Raw genomic sequence first — 21,289 nt, forward strand, 5'->3', positions numbered from 1 at the left:
TTTGAAAGCACACCAAAGATGCAGCATGCAGGCCTTTTGTGCGCTTTCAGAAAATGTGGCAAAGATGTGCAACCTAATAGTAGTCTCTGGGACTGCGGCTATAATCGGGAGTAACATGCATGAAAACTGTGAGCACACCACCACTGCGGCCAAACCACAGCATACCAGTGTGAACCCAAAGAGTTGTTCCCACACTTGATGCAGGCACTGTCACTCCGCTGAAAAGTAATCCATGCTTGGGTCACTTTTCAGAGGCATTTGAAAGTTTAGTGAGGAGGTGATATCACATTTACTCACTGCCTGTTCTAACCTCCTAAATGCTAATCCCTCAAGGTATTGGCATGGTGAGCCCACTTTAATATAATGGTATGGTGGAACGTCCTCTTTAAGAGCAGATGACCCCCTGACATGCCACATTTTGCATGTTATTATTTTGGGGGGAGAGTGGAAACCCTCTTTTTAGAGGGTTCCAGCTCCCACTTCCTCCGGGGCTCCGCGGCACCATAAAGAAGTTCACCTCTCCCCCTTCTTCCTCTCGGCAATCACCTGGGACACGTCACAGGTCCCAGATGATAGCCCAACTAATCGTGGCATGCAGCGTGGCTCGCGCAGTACGTGCCCGGCTGTGAAGCCACAGCCGGGCGCCCACAATAACATTGCCAGCGCTACAGAGAGGAAGAGGAGATGATCAGGGCTTTGTACACCCGCATCGCTGGGACAGGTAAGTGTTCGATTTAATAAAAGTCAGCAGCTACACTTTTTGTTCACTAGGGTAATCGTTTCGTTTTCGTTCGTTAACAAAAACGTAATTGATTTTCGTCATTGTTTTTGTCAGGGAATGAAAATGTGCTATACTTCTGAGTAGATTTAGTTTTCATCACTGTAAAAATATCGCTGATAAAAACATTTTCGTTGACGAAATTAACACTGCTGTGAATGGATGACGCAGTCGCGTTTTTTTTGTGACAGCGAGTGGAAAGAAAAGTTGAACTTATCCTTTAAAATACATAGATGTGAACTGCTTTGCCTGCTTCAAGATTAGTAATTCTGTCCAGTTAGTTATGGGGTTCAAACACACCTGCCACACTTTATAGGAATGAAGATTACTCTCCAATTCCTTCAACTTTCTCGAATCGTCTTCCAGGGCAGCATCCGAGAGATGGGCTCCTCCTCCCTGAAACAGGAAATACATTAGTCCACAATTATAAATTTCAGAGTCTTACCTGCGTGCCTCGGTTGTTTCCTCCGGACCCACAGAAGCTGCAAGAAATGTTTTGTTGTTTTACCTTGTCTCTGTGCTAGTAGCAGGAGACCCCCTGTCAGCATCCCATCCAGGCCCAGCGGGCCTTGGGAGGGCGAACAGGAGCAGCAATTTTGAGCAAAAAATTAGCTCTGCCTGAGATTTCACCCCTACAGAGGGGTCTGCAGTCATCCCCCCAGTCTGGAACAAAAGTGCTGGCTTTTCCCCCATACTGCAAGGCTGCAGGGACCTGCTGCTGCCGCAATCTGGTGTGCCTGGATCCCACAGAGGCATCGCGCGGGTAAGTGCATTCACTGGGCGCCCGCCCGATCACCGCCATCAGAAGTCTGCCTCCCCAGGACCCCCCCTCGCCCTGTGAGTGAAACGGCCCCCAACCTGCCTGCAGCGCTCCATCACAGCAGAGCCAGTTCCTCTCCTCATGGACACCTGTAGGGAGTACCAAGATGGCGCTGGTGGGGGGGAGGGGACAGGTCACTTCCCGTCACACGGCTCCCATCGGTAGCCATTTTTCCGGAGCCTAAAAAAAGGCCAGTGACTTGCTTTATGGACAAAACAGCAGAGTCCCCCTTCCTAATGAAGGGTCAGGAAGGAGGACACCAGTATGTGCAGGTATGTCCACCAACCTGCATGGGGCCAACCGGGGGGTGGGGCCAGAGCTCAAGCAGGAAGCAGTTAAAAAGGCTCCTCCAAGCAGAGGATCCTGGTGGCTGACCATGTCTGACACTTCTCCACCCTGCCCTGCAGATCCCACAAGCCAGGACAGCTCCAAGGTAAGCCAGAATACTCCTGCGTCACTTCTGTCTTAACCTCATTTCCAAATACTGCCCACTCTCAGGCAGTCTTTGACCACCCTTCCTCACAAGGACCCTTTCTGTGCTTGATTCCAGGCAAGGACCCCAGAGAAAAGAAAAACAAAAAGCAACAAAACGTATGCTACATGCAACTACCGGTTTCCACCTGAATGGAAAAAACCTCTATGCCAAAAATGCATAGACAAAATGGTGGTTAACGAATCGCAAGGTTATCTGCACGAACTGCTAAACTCCTTTAAGAAAGAGATAAAGAGCACCATAGCACCGCTACGCTTAGCTATTGAGAAGTTAGAAGCGCCAATACTAGTCAAATCTGTACGCCATCAACCAGCAGGATCCGGCTTTAGAGGGCAACTTATTTCCCTCAGAAATACGGATAGTCTTCTTAAAGCTATAGCAGACACGCTAGGTATTAAAGAGCAAAAAACGCAGAGCTCACACTACATGACAAGATGTACAAAGGGCTACAACCCAGGAAACCTAGAACATTCTCTATACACCAAACTCTTAAAGACATCGTCAAAAAAGAGTGGGAAGATTGTCCAGAGTGAAAACTCTTCATAAAGCGTCAGTCAAGCGCAGATACCCGTTTGCAGAGACAGACACTAAAACCTGGCTAAATGCCCCAGTGGATGCCTCTCTTGCAAAAGTCACTAATAAATCTGACTTGGCCTTCGACGCGGGTACCCTAAACAATCCTATAGACAAGAAAATAGAGGCTCTTGTAAAGAGAGCCTGGGAAGCAGGGGCTGTGAATCTGAATCCAGCAAAAGCTTCCACCTGCACAGCCCGCACCTTGCTTATCTGGCTAACTCGGCTTCAAGAACTACTAGAAAGCGACACACCCAGAGAAAAGTTAATAAAGGCCATCCCCGCGCTGACGAGAGCAGCAGCTTTTTTAGCAGACACCTCGGCTGAAACTGTCAAAATATCTTTGAGAACCACGGCTCTTCTCAACTCAGCCCGAAGAGCCCTGTGGCTGAAATCTTTGGGAGGTGACATCTCTTCAAAAACCAAGCTGTGCTGAATTTCATTCCCCGGAGACCTATTGTTTGGGTCCGAACTAGAAACGGTGCTGATCAGGACCACAGCAAAGAGCAAGGGTTTTTCCCAAACCAAAAAGAAACAAGGGAAGATGTCCTTTCTGTAATTCAAGAAGTTTAACAAGCCGGAAACAAAAGTGCTGGGAACAGCAAAACAAAAAAGCAAAGGTGAATTCATTCTTAAGCCATCTAACCCAAAAAAACAATGACTGTCATCAGGTAAGGGGCAGACTCGCAGTTTTCTCCAACCAGTGGATGGAAGCAACGAGAAACAAATTAATCATACGCAGTTTACGCACCATAACAGAGGGCTACGCAATAGAATTTACCACGTGCCCCCCAACCAAGTACCTGGTAACCATCCTACCAAGTAACGAAGATTGAGCAAAAGCCTTTTTGGAATCCCTGCAAAATCTACTAGATCAGAAGGTGATCCGCCCAGTACCTCAAGCAGAGGAACAAAGGGGGTTCTATTCCCATATCTTTGCAAAGAAAAAAATGTTGGGCAAGCTGAGGCTCATGCTAAACCTCAAGCCACTCAACAGAGGAGTAAAGTACAAAAAATTCAGAATGGAGTCTATCTACTCAATCAGAAACGTCCTACCACGGGAGACATTCATGGCAACCATAGACTTACAGGATGCTCACTTACATGTCCCCTTAAAATCCGGTCACCAAATTCCTGAGATTCGCAGTACAGGGGCCAGCAACCACCCTGCATTTTTAATATACAGCTCTCCCTTTCGGCATTTCCTCTGCACCCAGAATCTTCTCAAAGATAATGGCAGAAGCACTAAATGGTTTAGGACAACAAGGCATTGGCATAATACCATACCTGGACGATTTACTATTCTTTGCAGATTCAGTAGAAACCCTAGAGTACAACCTGCGCACAAGCATGTCCCATCTGCAAAGCCTGGGGTGGATAGTGAATGCAGAGAAATCACAGATGAACCCAAGCCAAAGAGTGGCAAATTTGGGCTACATACTGGACTCCATGCTAACCAAAACCTTCCTAACGGAAGAAAAGAACGAAAAAATCACACAGGCAGTAACCTCCCTAAGAGAGGCCAACGCCATCACAACCAGACAGGGAATGACCGTGCTAGGTCTAATGACATCTTCTCGCTAGATCCCACGGATGGCAACAGCAGAGTAGATGCCTTCAGTCAGAGCTGAGGATGGCAACTGTGTTATGCATTCCCTCCTACTGCCTTAATGCCAAGAGTGGTTCAAAAGCTAAAGGCAGAAAGAGCAACGGTGATACTAATAGCACCGCACTGGCCTCAAAGGACATGATTCAGCCACTTAAACCTCAGCATCCAACCTCAACTGACACTGACAGACCGGCCAGATCTCCTATCACAGGGCCCAGTCAACCATTCGAACCACAGAGCCCTGAAGCTTTCGGCTTGGTTACTGAAAGGGTAAGACTTCAGAACAAAGGGCTGTCAAACAAGGTGATCAACGCCATCCTAGACAGTAGGAAACCTGTGACCAGGGCAATCTACGAAAAAGTGAGGAAAAAGTTTGTCTCCTGGAACAAAAACAAACAGACTTCCAGCAGAGGGATAATTCCAACAATCCTGGATTTTTTGCAAGATGGAACAGACAAAAAAAATCTCCCAAGCCACACTGAAGGTACACGTGGCGGCGCTTTCCTCGTTCATGGACATCAGACTCGCAGAAGATCCCCCTGGTAAAGCGATTCCTGAATTAGAATTAGAATTAGACCTGCCAAAATGAACAGGATCCCAACTTGGGACATGTCCACAGTGCTTTAAAAGGGGTTTCTCTCCCCTCCATTCGAACCGACAGAGGACAGCTCAGACAAAAATCTCACTCTAAAAACTGCACTTTTGTGGCCCTAGTATCCGCTAGAGCACGTGTCTCCAAACATTCTAAACAAAGGGACAGTTTATTGTCCTGAAGACTCCAGGAGGGCCGGACTATGGCCAGCGGGAGTGGAAATATTCCTGGCATCAGTGGGAGTAAGCATTGCCAGATTTGGGGGGGGGGGGAGCAACAGTGCCCAGTCCTTAGTATCATAGGGAGGCATAGTACCCCATTTTTGGTGTCAGTGGGAGAAATAATGCCCCATTGTTGGTGGACGGTGACGGAATAGTTTCTTGTATCGGTGGGAGAAATAGTGCCCAAAGGGCCGGGAAAAGGCATGCAGAGGGCCACATTTGGCCCTCAGGCCGCATTTTGGAGACCACTGGGCTAGAGTAAGCGAAATCCAAGCCCTGTCCATGATGGAACCATATTGCTTAATACACTTAGACAAAACAATTCTCTCTCCAGACCCGGCCTTCCTACCCAAGGTGGTCTCAACATTCCATAGAACCCAAAATATCATCATCCCTTTGCTTCCAAAAACTATGGACAACCAGAAAATTGACACTTGCAGCAAACTCGATTTGTGAGACACACATTTATTACATACCTCAAGAGAACAAAGGATTAGCGAAAAAAAACGTCTCTCTTTGTCCTCTATGCAGGAGTTAAAAAAGGGAAACAAGCATCTAAAAATACCATCAGCAAAAGGATTAGAATGGCCATACAGACGACCTATGAGGCACAAAATCTCACTCCTCCCGGAGGGATCAGAGCTTACACAACCAGAGCCTGGGCAACCTCGTTCAGAGAAAGCAGGGGCGACTCCAGAGCAGATCTGCAGGGCAGCGACATGGTCGAGCTTCAGTACCTTCGCAAGGCACTACTGTATAGACCAGCTGTCCGACCAAGACCAGGCATTTGGTCGCAAGGTGCACCAGTCTCTACCCCCACCCTAGTAAGTATTGCTTGATACATCCTCTCGGATGCTGCCCTGGAAGGCAATTTGAGAAAACAGAGTTGGGTACCTGGTAACTTTTTCTAAGAAGTCGACCAGGGCAGCACTAGTTCCCACCCTTAAACGACAAATAACAGATACAGAGGAGGAGCTTCAAGCTTACTGTGACTTCCTTCGGTACCTTTAATACAACTGAGGCACGCAGGTGAGACTGTGAAATTTATAATGGTGGACTAATGTATTTCCTGTTTCAGGGAGGAGGAGCCTATCTCTCGGGTGCTGCCCTGGAAGACTTCTTAGAAAAAGAGGTACCAGGTACCTAACTCTATTTTTTGTTTCTTCTGCTTGCTCATTGAACAATGAAACAGCAATGTGACAATGCTGATTCATTGTCCAGTGAGCACGTTTGAGCTCGACAGGTAGCTGTCACATTTTGTGATACCTGGTACCAAGAGGAGTGTTTGCTTAGCCAAGATGGTATACAAAACAAGTTCTGTGTGCCTTTCCTGGATACTGGTATTTATAAATCAGTCTTCCATTGCCAATGCACAGCTGCTTTCACCATGTAGTGAAGGCACCATGAATGCTGTTGAATTTGTTCCTCACTTAATGGACAAGCTGGTGATGTTGATTGAAAGTTACAAACCTGCAGATCTCCCCATGACTCGTTAAACGAAAAACAAATTGCCTACACTAAACCTTGACACCTAAACTTCCTCTACCTGACACTTGGAGGAAGTAACCTCTGATGGGTTTTACTTATTTGTTTCCCTGCAAAGCATACTAGCCCATTATATGGCACTTATCTGAAAAAGAAGCCTGCACTGTCCCCACTAGTGGCCGCATCCATCTTCGTCCCTCTTCTTTCCGTGGCTGTGGACGCCGGCTCTGTGACTGGCCGAAACCGCATGCGTACAGGAGCTGTCAGTCACAGCACTTGCGAGTGAAGAAACAGCGCATGCGCTGATGACATAATTGGCGCAGTGTACAGCAAATATCTCCTAAACGGCATGCGTTTAGAAGATATTTCCACTACCTATAGGTAAGCCTTATTCTAGGCCTACCTATAGGTAAAAGTCAGTCTGAGGTTTACAACCTCTTGAAAGAGGACCTTTTTGTTCCCCAAGTATATAAACATAGTGGTACTTTCACAATCTGCTTCTTCTAATGCACTAAATTCCCCAAAACGTGCAGCCTTATCAGACTAGACTGTGCTGATATGCACAATTCAACTTTTTGTTAAAGTCAGCAGTTAAGTCTTTACTGCCTTCTCTTACCACCAATATCTTGTTGTCACCAGCACAGGTATCAATGGCACATCTTTCACTGGGGAAAACTACTCGTGGTTTCACTTCACTTAAAAGAGAAGTATGGATTTCTGGGGAAAAAAAAACATTTATAATCGTCTAGGTGGATGCAGCATTGCTTTGATGCTGTATTTGTCCCCCATCGGTTCAGCACTGAGAACTTAGCGATCAAACACCGCTGATTGCTCAGTTCTCCCCTCTGCTCTTAGCAGAGAGCTGTCATTCACCAGAGATATTTTTTTCCCAGAAAAAAAATGCTGCTGCCTTGATTCCTAAGAGCTTTCCCACACCCTGTTTGTAGGAAAGGGCTGGCGATGTAGTTCTAGGGGCATGCTTGCATCAACAACAAATGAGCCCCCAGCAGATACCCCTGGAAAAAATTTACAAGCCTGGTGATGACCACAGGGAGCGTAATAATAAAACCCGGTTTCTCGCTACAGGAACAAGGGTAAAGGGGAAAAAAAAGTAGGGCTAGGATATACTCTAGTTGGGGATATAGAGTGTAGCAGGGAAGTACCCTGCCAGGATCCAGGTCTAATAAACAGCCAGTTCACTAATGAGTCGGCTGTGTTCTGGGCTTTACGTAATCACCAGACCAAGGCTCTAGGCTCCCAGTTGGAGAAGACTCCACCCTGCAGACAGGAGGTCTGGGCATGGGAGTCAGTAGGGCTTCACCTAGGAGAGAGAGGTGGGAGCCAGTGTAGCACGAGGCTACTTTCTGTATGCACAGGGGTGCCGAGCGTTTGGTCTGTGGGAGACAGACCAAGACCCTAAAGTGTAAGGCCTGAGCTGGAGAGCTGCGTTTTACAAGCCAGGAGGGGCTGAAAATTGTTTACTTTGGTAGCAGGACGGAAATACTGAATACCCCTGCGAGGGAATCTTCTGTGTTTGTTTTGAACTTTCTTTTGAATAAAAGTGGGAAAGTCCGCCCTAAAATGGAGAAAAGTGAGTGTTGGAGTGCTTAAAGCTCTACGCTTGGAGTGAGCCCCTGACAAGAGATTTGAGGGTATATTTGGGTAGTGCTTGGACATACAATTTAAATCATCCTGTCATATAAGACATTGATGGTAAAGCTGATATATTTTGATATTGCTTTTCTTTTAGGAATTGATATTTTTACAAAGGACTGTAACAAATACTATCTTTGCTTTGCTTTGACTCCAGGGGGACAGTATGAAGAAGGAAGCACAGAGCCATTGCTCCACAATGCAATTAAAACATACTCCTAATTCCAAAGAACGTTAAATACTTGGTGAGTATTAAAGGTAATTACATTTTACTGTATTGGCTAAAGTAGTATTTTATTTTCTCCACAGTCCTTGAAGGATAAGTTCACCTTTCAAAACCCATATTCAGGGTAGAACATGTAACATGTTATGAAAGGACTGGTGACAATTAGCGGGGGATCTTCTTCCCAAAATACGGCCTAGCAGGGCTCCTCTCTCCTGTGTAATTCATTCACAGCCCTCTGTGAATGGAAAACTACACGTCTCGACAGCCTTAGCGGCTGTCGGCTTGTAGTTCTCAATGAACTACCATGGCGTGGTAAAAGCCTGACAGCTCATAATAGCAATACATGAAAATAAGAGCCTGTACACCTGCCTTTCTAGGTGTCTTAAAACACTTCTGCAATGTTGCCACCAAGCCATGGCAAGTTGGCAAGTACCTGTTTCCCCCATCGAATGCAGTAGTTCCTCCCACTGGCTTGTACTTCCTGTAGTAACATGAGCTGGGGGAATAACTGTGTGGGACAAAGGTAGTAGGAATTTTCAAATCCGGAAGTTGAATAATTGCAGTGGCTCAGCAAAAGCATCCCTGTGTTGCTGTTTGCTATTTTGACCCTGTAGCGATTTAAAAAAAATAACACTGTGTGCATGCGACAAGAACGATTTGGCTTTTCCTGTAGGTATGAAGGATCTGCAGTCAAAAGATCAGTCCCAATGTTGTAATAAAAGAAGAATTACTAGAAAAAATCAAGTTTCTGGGAAGATTCAGTAAACATACACAGGGGAATGCACTAAATGTTTTTCTGTTGGTAAAGGTCTTTAAAAGGTTCCACCACCAATTCAAAAATCCCTGTCGCCACTTTCAGTAGCGTTACAGATATGGCAGATTGAGGTCGTTTTGGTACTCTTCTAGTTTTGCAAAGTGGTGCTATTACTGCACCAAATTCAAACCTAATTGCCTCCAGTTTGTATACAACAAAACTGGACTTATTTAACACCAATTGCAACTCTTGGTTTACAGAGACAGGCAAGTGGTGCTTACCTGTACAAAACGGGTGCATGAATCTACTGCCTGCACTGGCATTTGCCTTGGGAAGAAAATGTAATTTTGAAGAGTCATATACACTCATTAGAAATTCCAACATAAATGTGTTGTGCTTTCTAATAATACATAAACCAAGTGAATCCAATATAATAAAATGCATAAAACCGCTCACTTCATAATTAAAAAAAAAAAAAAAACTTTTCATAAAAAGTGCACTCAAATAATGGATAAATACATGGATAAATAATCCCAAAAAGTTTGTAAAGTTCTTTATCAGAGTCTTTTACCCTCTTGATGGCTCACACTCTGGTAAATGTTGGAGGCACAACATTTTTCTGGGTATTTTCAGATGCACACATAGAGCACTGTGATCTTTCCAGGACTTTACTGTGGTTGATTTTCCACTTTCTATAAACTTTTTGGGATTATTTATTTATCCACTATTTGAGTGCACTTTTTATGAATTGTGGATTTATTTATTACTTATGTTGTGAGCTGTTTTATGCACTTTATTATAAAAAATTCACTTGGTTTATGTGTTATTAGACAGCTAAAATCACCAAAATAAATGTTTTGATTTTGTATTGGTATGTGTAGATAACGTGAGTGCTGCTGTCTCCCGATGGATTTTTTTTGTTTTTGATTATTTGTGACACTTTTAGCGCAGAGTATCTTCGCTGTTAACTCCTTAGGAATTCCCTTGCAAGTGTGCACAATGCTCCAGTTGTCATGACTACAAGAAAACATTTAAAATGCTGTCAGTTTTACAATGTTAGCTGGCGGTAGATTAAAATAGGTATATTTGTCCTAAAAATTATTAAATCTATGTCACACTATTTGTTTGACATGGGGGGTGGGGGGGTTCTTCCTCCAGATCTTTGAGATTCCACTATTAGCCACACCTATTGATCATTTCTCTAAATGCAGCTTCCAGCACACAAACTTAACTTCTCATTAAAGTGGAGGTTCACCCGGAAATGTAAATTTTTAACATTAGATTCATGCTCATTTTGTCTAGGGGAATCGGCTAGTTTTTTTTAAAAATGAAGCAGTACTTACCGTTTTAGAGAGCGATCTTCTCCGCCGCTTCCGGGTATGGGCTGCGGTACTGGGCGTTCCTATTTGATTGACAGGCTTCCGACGGTCGCATCTATCGAGTCACGATTTTCCGAAAGTAGCCGAACGTCGGTGCGCAGGCGCCGTATAGAGCCGCACCGACGTTCGGCTTCTTTCGGCTACTCGTGACGCGATGTTTGCGACTGTCGGAAGCCTTTAGGAAGACTGTCAATCAAATAGGAACGCCCAGTCCCGAAGACCATACCCGGAAGCGGCGGAGAAGATCGCTCTCTAAAACGGTAAGTACTGCTTCGTTTTTAAAAAAAACTAGCCGATTCCCCTAGACAAAATGAGCATGAATCTAATGTTAAAAAAAAAAATTCGGGTGAACTCCCGCTTTAAGTATTGTTGGCAGCAGTGAGATGGTCCATCCAGTACATAGAGGTATCCTTCCTATATATGTACTGTATTGTATAATGCCCATTTCACATATTCAGCTTTACACCCCTCCATGAGTAAACACTAATGTCTGTCCGCTCTTCCTCTCAATGTTTACTCGCCCTTCCCAGCTCTCCTTTGCAAAAAAAACAGCTCCTGTTCCCAATCAGCAGCACTGAAAGCCTCCTGCATACAAACAACGTTTCCATTCTCCTTCCATGTGTCTACAACCCCAATTCCAAAAACGTTGGAACACTGTGTAAAATCCTACATTAAAATAATCGTTGTATTCTGTTTTTTTCACAATAGAAAATGGAAAACATATTAAATATTTAAACTGAGATAATGTAAGGGAAAAAAAAATTGGTAAATTTTTCAAATTGATGGCAGCAACACGTCTCAAGAAAGCTGCTAGAATTTTGGGAAAGGAATGTTGTCCCATTTGTGCCTGATATAGGATTCTAACTGCTCAACAGTCCTGGGCCTTTGTCGTATTTTTAGTTTCAAGATGCGCCAAATATTTTAAATTGGTGAAAGGTCTGTACTGCAGGCAGGCCAGTTAAGTAGCCAGACTCTTTTACTATGAAGCAATGCTGTTGTCATATATGCAGTACGAGGTTTAGCATTGCCCTGCTGAAAAATCCAAGGCCTTCCCTGAAAAAGATGTCATGTGGATGGGAGCATATGCTGCTCTAAAACCTGGATATATCTTTCAGCAATGGTGGTGCCTTTCCAGATGTGTAAGCTGCCCATTCCATATGCACTAATGCATTATCGTACCATCAGAGGTGCAGGCTTTTGAACTGCCTGCTGATAATAGGCCGAAAGGTTCCTCTACTTATTGGTTTGGAGGACACATTTCTCCACAGTTGCCTAAAAGAATGTCAAATTTCAATTTGCCTGACCACAGAAAAGTTTTTTTTCTACTTTGCAGCAGACCATTTAAAATAGGCTTTGATCCTGAGAAAAGGTGGAACATGTTTTATATATGGGTTCTTCCAAAAAACAAAAAAATAAGAGAATACAGTTCTCTCAAGGAAGACCAAAACAGAACACTGTGGATGGTACGATGAACTTTAATTATAAAAAAAACACAGCATTAATTATTCAAAAGAAGGTGAAGTGGCAGATGGATAGAGTGGTTACACAATTTAAAAAGAAGACAACGTCTAATTAAAAACAAGGGAATCGCAGCTGCGCATGTCACATTCATAACCTAATCATGCAGTCAACATATTCAAACACAAATAATTGAGGAGCACAGGGCAGAAAAATTGCCTTCTAGAATCAAAAAGTGGAATTTAGCTGGAGATTGGAACAAAAAATATGATCCGTATATTCCTCTAAGCATAGATTCAAATAGGCTACATGTGTTATTATTAATATATATATATATATTGTAGAACATGGATATAGATGGGTGGATGCGTGAGGGTGAGATGGTCCTTAACATCAGAAGGGAGGATGCTTCCAAATCCTGGTGACAGGGGCACTTCAATTGAAGGAGTCCATATTGTGTCACATATGTGGTTAGAACAAATCTCTGCAATTGCATCAACTAGATAGCTTGGTGTGGTATAGCTATACATGTAAATCAGCTTAGATGGTGGCACATACAGAGGATACATGTGTGGGGGAGACTATTGAGGGAGCAGACTGTATGCATCCATAAACACAATCAGTGGGTAGGTGTGTATATGCTCACCGAGTCCTTGGTTGCAGTCCTCCTTGAAGTTTCTCTCTACCCTACGGTACACACAGATTAAAGGGACGTTCACTGTGGACTGTATGTTGCGCACGCAGAGGGGAAGGAGCTTCCTTGCTGTGCAGTCCGTGCTGTCAGAGTGCCATGCTGAAGATTCCACGTGTGATCTGCTACCAAACAAACTCCAGTAAGAGCATATAGTTGCAAAAGGCATTACCCTAGGGCAGTCAGCTGACAATTCCGATGTGACGTACTGACGTCACGCTGACGCGTTTCAACAGCCTATGAGCGCTGTTTTCCTCAGAGCGGGGAGGAGACTAGGAAGTAGGATTAAATAGCCCTACATACATGTAGTTCCGTACTTTCACCACAAGATGCCAGGCAAGTCTCTCTCAACAATCAGCAATAGATTTAAATGGGTGAAAATGGCGTACAAGTCACGATAGGAAGATGGTTTTACTAAAGGAAAGATGATGAAGTGCATATAAATAAATAAATAAATATATATATATATATACACCCCATTTGCTTTAGAGATATCGGCAGTGGCGTAGTCAATACATTTGATTATTAAATAGAACAAAATAAATACATTTCTGGTAGAAAAAATATTAATTTAGCAGATACAGAGAAACAAGAAGAATTGGATATATTAGCATAAGTAAATATATACAGCTATATCAGACAGGAAATTACTTATTAGGTAGTGACTAGTTAGTTATTCCTCTAGTCTAGGGGTTTATTAAAAGAACATGAAGTCATGTTCAGTAATAACACATGAAGTAAAGCCGTGAATTACTAATTACAAGTTAAAGGGTCACTAAAGGGAAAAAAAAAATGTTGTTTAAAATAACAAACATGTTATACTTACCTCCACTGTGCAGTTTGTTATGCACAGAGTGGCCCCGATCCATGTCTTCTGGGGTCCCTCGGCGACTGTCTCTGGTCCTCCCTGCACGAACTACACACGTTCACGCGAGAGCTTGCATTGTGTGTAGTCCTTGTGGGCGCGCTCCTGTGATACAGCGAGCAGCCATAGCAGCTCACTGTATCACTCGGCCCCGCCCCTCGGCACACCACGTCACTGGATGTGATTGACAGCAGCGCCAGCCAATGGCTGCGCTGCTTTCAATCCATCCGCTCTAGCCAATCAGCGGCCAGGCTGAGCGGCGAAGAGGATCTCGGAAACCGAGCACGGACTTTCGAGGGGTCAGGTAAGTATAACTGGGGGCCGGGCTGGTATACTCTGAAGTTTTTTCACCTTAAGGCATAGAATGGCATAAACTGTGAATAGGCAGTGAGGAGTGAAATTAAAAATTTACACCCTTAGAAAGCCTGAAGGCGGTGCTTGGTTTTTGGGGTCCCGTACGCGGCTAGGCTCCAAAAAAGTCTCACACATGTGGTATCCCTGTACTCAGGAGAAGCAACAGAATGTATTTTGGGGTGTAATTCCACATATGCCCATGGCATGTTTGAGCAATATATTATCTAGTGACAACTTTGCGCAAAAAAATAAATAATAATTGTCTTTTTCCCGCAACTTGTGTCAAAATATAAAATATTCCATGGACTCGACATGCCTCTCAGCAAATAGCTTGGGGGTCTACTTTCCAAAACGGGGTCATTTGGGGGGGGGGTTTTATATTGTCCTGGCATTTTATGCACAACATTTAGAAGCTTATGTCATACATCACCCACTCTTCTAACCACTTGAAGACAAAGCCCTTTCTGACGCTTTTTGTTTACATGAAAACATATTTATTTATTTTTTGCAAGAAAATTAAGTTGAACCACCAAACATTATACATTTTTTTAAAGCAAAGGCCCTACAGATTAAAATGGTGGGTGTTGCATTTTTTTTTCCACACAGTTTCAAACGCATTTTTGGGGGAAAAAATACACTTTTTTTTATTTTAGTGCACTAAAACACACTATATTGCCCAAATTGTTGATGAAATAAAAACGATGATCTTAGGCCGAGTACATGGATACCAAACACGACATGCTGTAAAATTGCGCACAAACGCGTATTGGCGACAAACTACATACATTTTTAAAAGCCTTTACAGGTTACCACATTAGATTTACAGAGGAAGTATACTGCTAAAATTGCTGCCCTCTATCTGACCTTCGCGGTGATACCTCACATGCATTTGCTGTTTACATATGACTCCAGACCGACGCTTGCGTTCGCCTTTGGGCAAGAGCAAGGGGGGGGATGCTTTTTTTATTATTATTTATTTTGCTTTTTTTTTGTAAACTGTTCCTTCCTTTGTCGGAATTTCGACCGTATGTACGCGGCATAAAAAGTAATGCCGCATACACACGGTCAGACTTTTCCACGGGCAAGTCTCCGTCTGAATTTTGACCGTATGTATGCGGCATTAGGAGCAAAATCGCTCCTCCGCCCCTAATGCCCCAATGCTTCGGCATATATGCTCTTTTTTTTTTAAAGGGGTTGTAAAGGTAAACGTTTTTTTAACCTAATGCATCCGCCGCTGTATCACGGGAGCGCGCTCGCAAAAGCTTTCCACCGTGCGAGGGAGCTCGCATGAAGGTGGAAAGCTTTTGCGAGGAGGAGCAGAGACAGCCGCCGAGGGACCCCAGAAGACACGGATCGGGGCCACTCTGTGCAAAACGAACTGCACAGTGGAGGTAAGTATAACATGTTTGTTATTTTACCCCCAACAAAAATCTTGCCTTTAGTGTTCCTTTAACTGTGGTGGTGAAATTACCTCCTACAGCGTTGGAGTTGCTGCTTTATGTATCGTGGGAGCAAATGCTGTTGCTGTCAAGCTAAATAAATCCGCGCTACAACTGAATGGCGTACCTACTAAGCAAATGATGGTTAACATTAAAACAAAGTAACATTACAGTATAACAGTAAGATCATACCATACCTGCAAAGCAAATACCAAAAATAACATAGTAAAAAAAAATTATAAAAAATAATGCAACCTGTGCCTAAACTACATATATATATATATATATATATATATATATATATATATATATATATATATAATGCCGAAGCATGGGGGCATCCTCCCGCAAAAAAGTTATGCCGCGTACGCACGGTTGGACTTTTCCATGGGCAAGCCTCCGTCGGAATTTCGACCGTATGTACGCGGCATAAAAAGTCATGCCGCGTACACACGGTCAGACTTTTCCACGGGTAAGCCTCCGTCGGAATGCCGAACGTATGTACGCAGCATTAGGAGCAAAATCGCTCCTCCGCCCCTAATGCCCCCATACGTCGGCATATATGCTCTTTTTTTTAACTGTGGTGGTGTCAAGATAAATAAATCTGTGCAACAGCTGAAAGGCGTACCTGAAAACAGTAAAGTAAATTACATACCTGAAAAGCAAGCATGATAAAAACATAATAACAATAGAACAATTGCAGAATAGAATACAGTAAAAAAAGAGCAGAACAATAGAGAGGGAGAGAACAATAAAACAACAACTATTTTTTTTTTAACACTTTTTTTTGTAACTGTTCAACTTTTCGGTTCCAGGTTTGGGTCTCTTAAAATGCGATGGCATCTAGGGAGACCTTGTGTAAGTGTGTCCTAGCCTGTAAAAATGCTTTACCCTACGCTAAAACAGTGTCGTATTCAGGGTCTCCACGTGGACGACAAAGTTCATTGTCGTTGAAATGCAAGAACCGCAAGATCGCCTCGTATCGTTTCCTGGCCATGGAAGCAGAGAACACGGGCATATGGTCATGTGGATGTGTGGACCAATACGTCCGCAACTTCGGAAATTGATGTATGCCCATGTTGAGGCAAAGGCCCAGAAAGGTCTTAAATTCGGAAACCATAATTGGTTTCCATTCTCTGTCAAGGACGGACTGGGGATTAGCGGTGATGAAATTACCAGCATATAAATTACTCTGGTCCACAATAAATCTATAGAGATCTTCCGTGAAAAACAGCGAATAAAAATCAAGTGGCGTAAAATCGGCTGTTTCCACAGGTTCTGCAGAAGTGGTGGGGACCCAATCAAACCTCGCCAGCTTGAACTGCACTTATGGGACTCGCCACGTCACCACGTGATACTGCAGTGCTGGATGAATGACCAGGGTGTACTAGGCCGCTGGTGCTTGCCAGTTCACCAGAAGAAATAGCGGTGCTAGTACTGGTCTTTTTTGCTCCATACGAGGGTCCTGCGGTTCTTGCACCTCAACAACAGCAGAATGGGGTCGGGTATGCCTGCCCTTAGCAGGGACCACAACTTCGTTGACAGAGCTATCTGACATGGAGCCGCTGTCTTCTACGGGGATGTATTCTGAGCCAGAATCTGACAGATGCGTGACTTCCTCTTCACTATCTGTCAGGCTCAGAAACTCGTAGGCCTCTTTACTAGTGTACATTCGCTTTGCCATTTTGGACTCTAAATTTAGTGGTACACTAGTAAAGATTCACAGGTAAAAAAGCACCTGATCTGTCAGCAAATGTAGAAAACGCTTCCAACAAAAACTATTAGCGATCGCAGGGATCAGGACTGTCTCTGCGAACGCTGCAGTTATGTGTGTTGTGTTTTGTAAGTGACAGTGATCGATCCATACTGCACTTGGGTGGGCTGGGCGGAGGGGCAAAACGCAGGTGCTAGCCGGTATCTGGGCTGATCCTGATAACGATGCGTTTTTGGGAACCCTAAACTGCTGGGTACGCTAGTATAGATCTGATCAGATATTGATCTGTTCAGATACTATAACACTAAGGGAGGTGTATGTTTTGCACATGGGTGTAAGCGTTACTGGCACTAACCTGACGCCTGGAGCGACGCAGACCCTGACTGACGCTAACATTTAATTGATATCACCTTTATTTGGTTATATACGGCGGGTGCCCTGATGCTAAAAAAAGCAAACTAACCAACCAGCATCACCCGTAACACTTATACAGTGATCACTGGAGAAAGGGTTAACTAGGGGCAATCAGGGGGTTAAAAACCTTTATTAGAAAATATATGGGGATACCTGACGCTATATAAAAACCTGCCAGGGAACCTAAATAACGAAATAACTAACTGGCTAACCAGCGTCACCAGTGACACTTATACGGTGATCACTGGTGAAAGAGTTAAATCTAGGGGCAATCAGGGGGTTAAAACCTTTATTAGAAAATATATGGGGGTACCTGATGCTATAGAAACCTGGCGGCGAACCTAAAAAAAATATCTGGCTACCTAGCGGCACCAGCGACACTAATACAGCGATCAGAAAAACAATCGATTAGTGACACTGACGATAGGGGGTGAAAGGGTTAACTGGGGGGGGCGTTTAAGGGGATAAACCTTTATTATGGGGGGTAGGGGGCTAACCTGGACCTAAAGGGGCCTAAGGCTAACTGCCCTGACACTTTTTACAGTCACAAATGACACTAAATGCAGTGATCAGTAAATAAATGATCACTGCAATCAGTGACACTGTGACTAGGGGTACTGGGGGTGACTGGGGGGTGATTTGTGTGCCTATGGATGTACCTACGTGTCAGTGGATGTCTTCTCTCCTCGAGCTCTGGTCAAAAAGACCGCCTCCAAGAGTGTGACATCACTTCCTCCTGCCTGTGTTTACACTACACAGGCAGAGGAAGCATCGGACTGACCAGGAGCGATCGTGAGGGGGTAGCCAGAAACCAATGGCTGCCCCCGCAGCTAGGCACACTTTTAAAATACAAACATGGCAACTATTTACCTGCCAAAGGATTTTATTTTTTGCCAGTCTTATGACAACGGCACCCTTGCCAGACAGTATAGCCATGCTGTCGACCTACACCACATCCTTAGCACAGCTTGTTCAAGCCTGCTATTGCATGAGAAAAGAGCAGTAGCATATGGATAATTTTCTAAGGCTGCTCTCTCTTTTCAGTCAGTATGCTCTCTGTCAGAAGTGCACTGCAGCAATGTTCCCCAGTCATACTGCATAGGGGATTACAGTAGTCTGAAAATAAATTCAGGGGGGGTCACTCTAGCTGAATGTTTAAATACATTAATTCTGGGTTCACACTTCCACATCACCACATGTAGTAATGCACATAATATACATTATTGCATTGTAGGACCATTCGTATTGAATGACACCCCAATGCACCTGTGTTGCAGAGCGCTGCAATGCATAGTACAGTGTTGCAATAGAAAAAAAAAGAGGCCATGTGAAATGTTTAGCATGTTGGGGTGCATAGGTAACTCGTTCACTTTGAATAGGCTGCCTTAAAGTGGTTGTAAACCCCAGACATGAAATATGAACAAAGCATATCCTTCTATAGCACAGGTGTCAAACACAAGGCCCGCAGGCTGAATCCGGCCCTCCAGGACATTTCATGTGGCCCTCACACCTCTCCTCTGGTCCTACTCCAGACCCCTACTTTCTGCTTTCAAGCAATGCATCCAACTTCTTCCCAGCAGCAGCATAATATAAGGGGGTGCACTGTGATGTAAGGGAGCGTGGGGGACTCAACTTTTGATGGTGGGGTGGCTCTTGATATCTAATGTAAAGGGGGGGCATGCACTGGACATCTAATCTTACAGATACAACCGGCCCTTTTGAGGGCAATCATAATCGGGGCCGCTGATAGGGGGGGACCACCAGTCCTCCTGTAGGGGGCCCGAGCACACAGGGGGGGCCCAAACATCAGGCGGAATTAGTGTGGTTTGGCGGAGGGGCAGTATGATGCCCTGTGTATCTCTCTGCAGCAACTGAAAGCCAGTTTCTCCCCCTTCCTGTCGGCTTTCAGCTGCTACAGGGAGAGACACAGGCACAGAGCATCACAAATGTAATTGATTCCCCTCCCTGTTCTGCCTTCTTCTGATCCCCGTGAGCCCCCTTGTCATTGTGAATATATTTTTTTATGTAAAAAAACTAATAAAAAAGGGCCAATTCACAAAGGTTCTCTGTTATGTTTGTGTCCACTAATAATGATTTCAGTGTATTTTTGTGTGAAAATATGGTCTTGATATATTGGGGGGGGGGCTGCCAGGTAGGCTGTATGGGGCCCAGTGATTTCTAACAGCAGCCCTGATCATAATGCTGATGCGGCCCCCAATAAAATTAAGTTTGACACCCCTGCTCTATAGTGTGTACTTCTTGTAGCTTAGGCCATCTTTATGTAGAGCAACAATTCTTTTTTTTCAGATCCTCAGAGAGTTCTTTGCCATGAGGTGCCATGTTGAACTTCCAGTGGCCAGTATGAGAGAATGAGAGCGATAATACCAAATTTAACACCCCTGCTCCCCATTCACACCTGAGACCTTGTAACACTAATGAGTCACATGACACCAGGGAGGCAAAGTGTCTAATTGGGCCCTAAGTGGACATTTTCACTTAGGGATGTACTCATTTTTGTTGCCAGCGGTTTAGACATTAATGGCTGTGTTGAGTTATTTTGAGGGGACATAAAATGTACACTGTTATACAAGCTGTAAACTCACTACTTTACATTGTAACAAAGTGTCATTTCTTCAGTGTTGTCACATGAAAAGATAGAATAAAATATTTACAAAAATGTGAGGGGTGTACTCACTTTTGTGAGATACTGTATGTCTGTTCAATCATACGCCTACAGGACTAATGCAACTTCTTTAGCTAACAAATTTTGCCCTCCAACCATTATTTAAAGCAATGCTTTTAAATCCAACCTTCTTCTTCCTTTCCAGTTTATACCTTGTAAAAAGTGGCAGAGAAACCATAAACATATAGAAGATGACTTTTGCCGTATCAGAAGATACCTTGCAAATAAATCTGTATACCATCTCCAGGAGGCCAGATTTCATAAAGTAATCGTGTGGAGCAACAGGTTCTTCTAAAAAGGAAAAGCTTTTGATTGTGACATTTACAGGACACTTAAAAAAATGAATGAAGAATATATAATTAATTAATAATTAATGAATCTGTGCTTGGATATTTTTTTTTCCATACCATCTTCCAATGACCACCACATTGGTCAATGAATGCAGAGCATTTTTCTAATTCTGGTGCACGTTTTTGAGTGGGCTCAGAGTTCATACAGTGGAAGCCATTCTGCTTTATTACAATACTGGCAACATCAGGATCATGCTAATAGCACTTATTGATTAAAATATTTCTAAAAACTTGTTGCTATGGTTTTCTTCTCTTAAATTATTGTGGGCATTCATTATTGCATATTGTTGTGTGTTTTTTTTGCTCTTCTAACAGATTAGGTTACAGAAGAGAACTCCCCTCCATTGTTATGAAATTTGTTTTTTCCCAGAACTCTGCTTCATACAGGCAAACCAGAAAAGAACAACAACTATATTTAAAGATTAATTCCAGGTATATTTTTTACATAGTTACATTGGTCCAGCTTGGAACAGTGTTACTATGCATATACCATACATGGCTGTTGCCCATGGAAGCTGGAAATCACTGAAGTACACACCACTACTGCAGTAATTTCCACTTGCATCTGAGTCCTGTGCGACCAACCTTCTGTGTTTAGAATGCATTAGGCAGGTTGCTCAGCAAAGGACTGAGGAGCATCCAATACAAAAGGAAAATTTCCGCCCAGCCCTACCAGAGGGCTTGTGTACCTACAGGGGTGAAGTAGATACACACACACACACACACACACACACACGG

General features: G+C 43.8%; 1 protein-coding gene across 3 annotated transcripts in view; it reads left to right on the top strand.

Moving 5' to 3' along the window:
- SLC26A11 (solute carrier family 26 member 11) overlaps nucleotides 1-20,785 on the top strand; it is a 95,815-nt gene extending 75,030 nt beyond the window's left edge. For 2 of the 3 annotated variants that reach the window (XM_040331783.1, XM_040331782.1), the window contains exons 17-18: nucleotides 8,382-8,469; nucleotides 20,347-20,784. In XM_040331783.1, coding sequence (XP_040187717.1) covers nucleotides 8,382-8,446 — 65 coding nt within the window. In that variant the 3' untranslated portion in view covers nucleotides 8,447-8,469; nucleotides 20,347-20,784. Of the gene's footprint in view, nucleotides 1-8,381; nucleotides 8,483-20,346 lie in introns of all 3 variants that reach the window. The other variant, XM_040331784.1, reaches the window with a different exon arrangement.
- The last annotated feature ends 504 nt before the right edge of the window (nucleotides 20,786-21,289 follow it).

Source organism: Rana temporaria, chromosome 12, assembly GCF_905171775.1.
Source record: "Rana temporaria chromosome 12, aRanTem1.1, whole genome shotgun sequence".
In the NCBI taxonomy this organism is placed as follows: domain Eukaryota; kingdom Metazoa; phylum Chordata; class Amphibia; order Anura; family Ranidae; genus Rana; species Rana temporaria.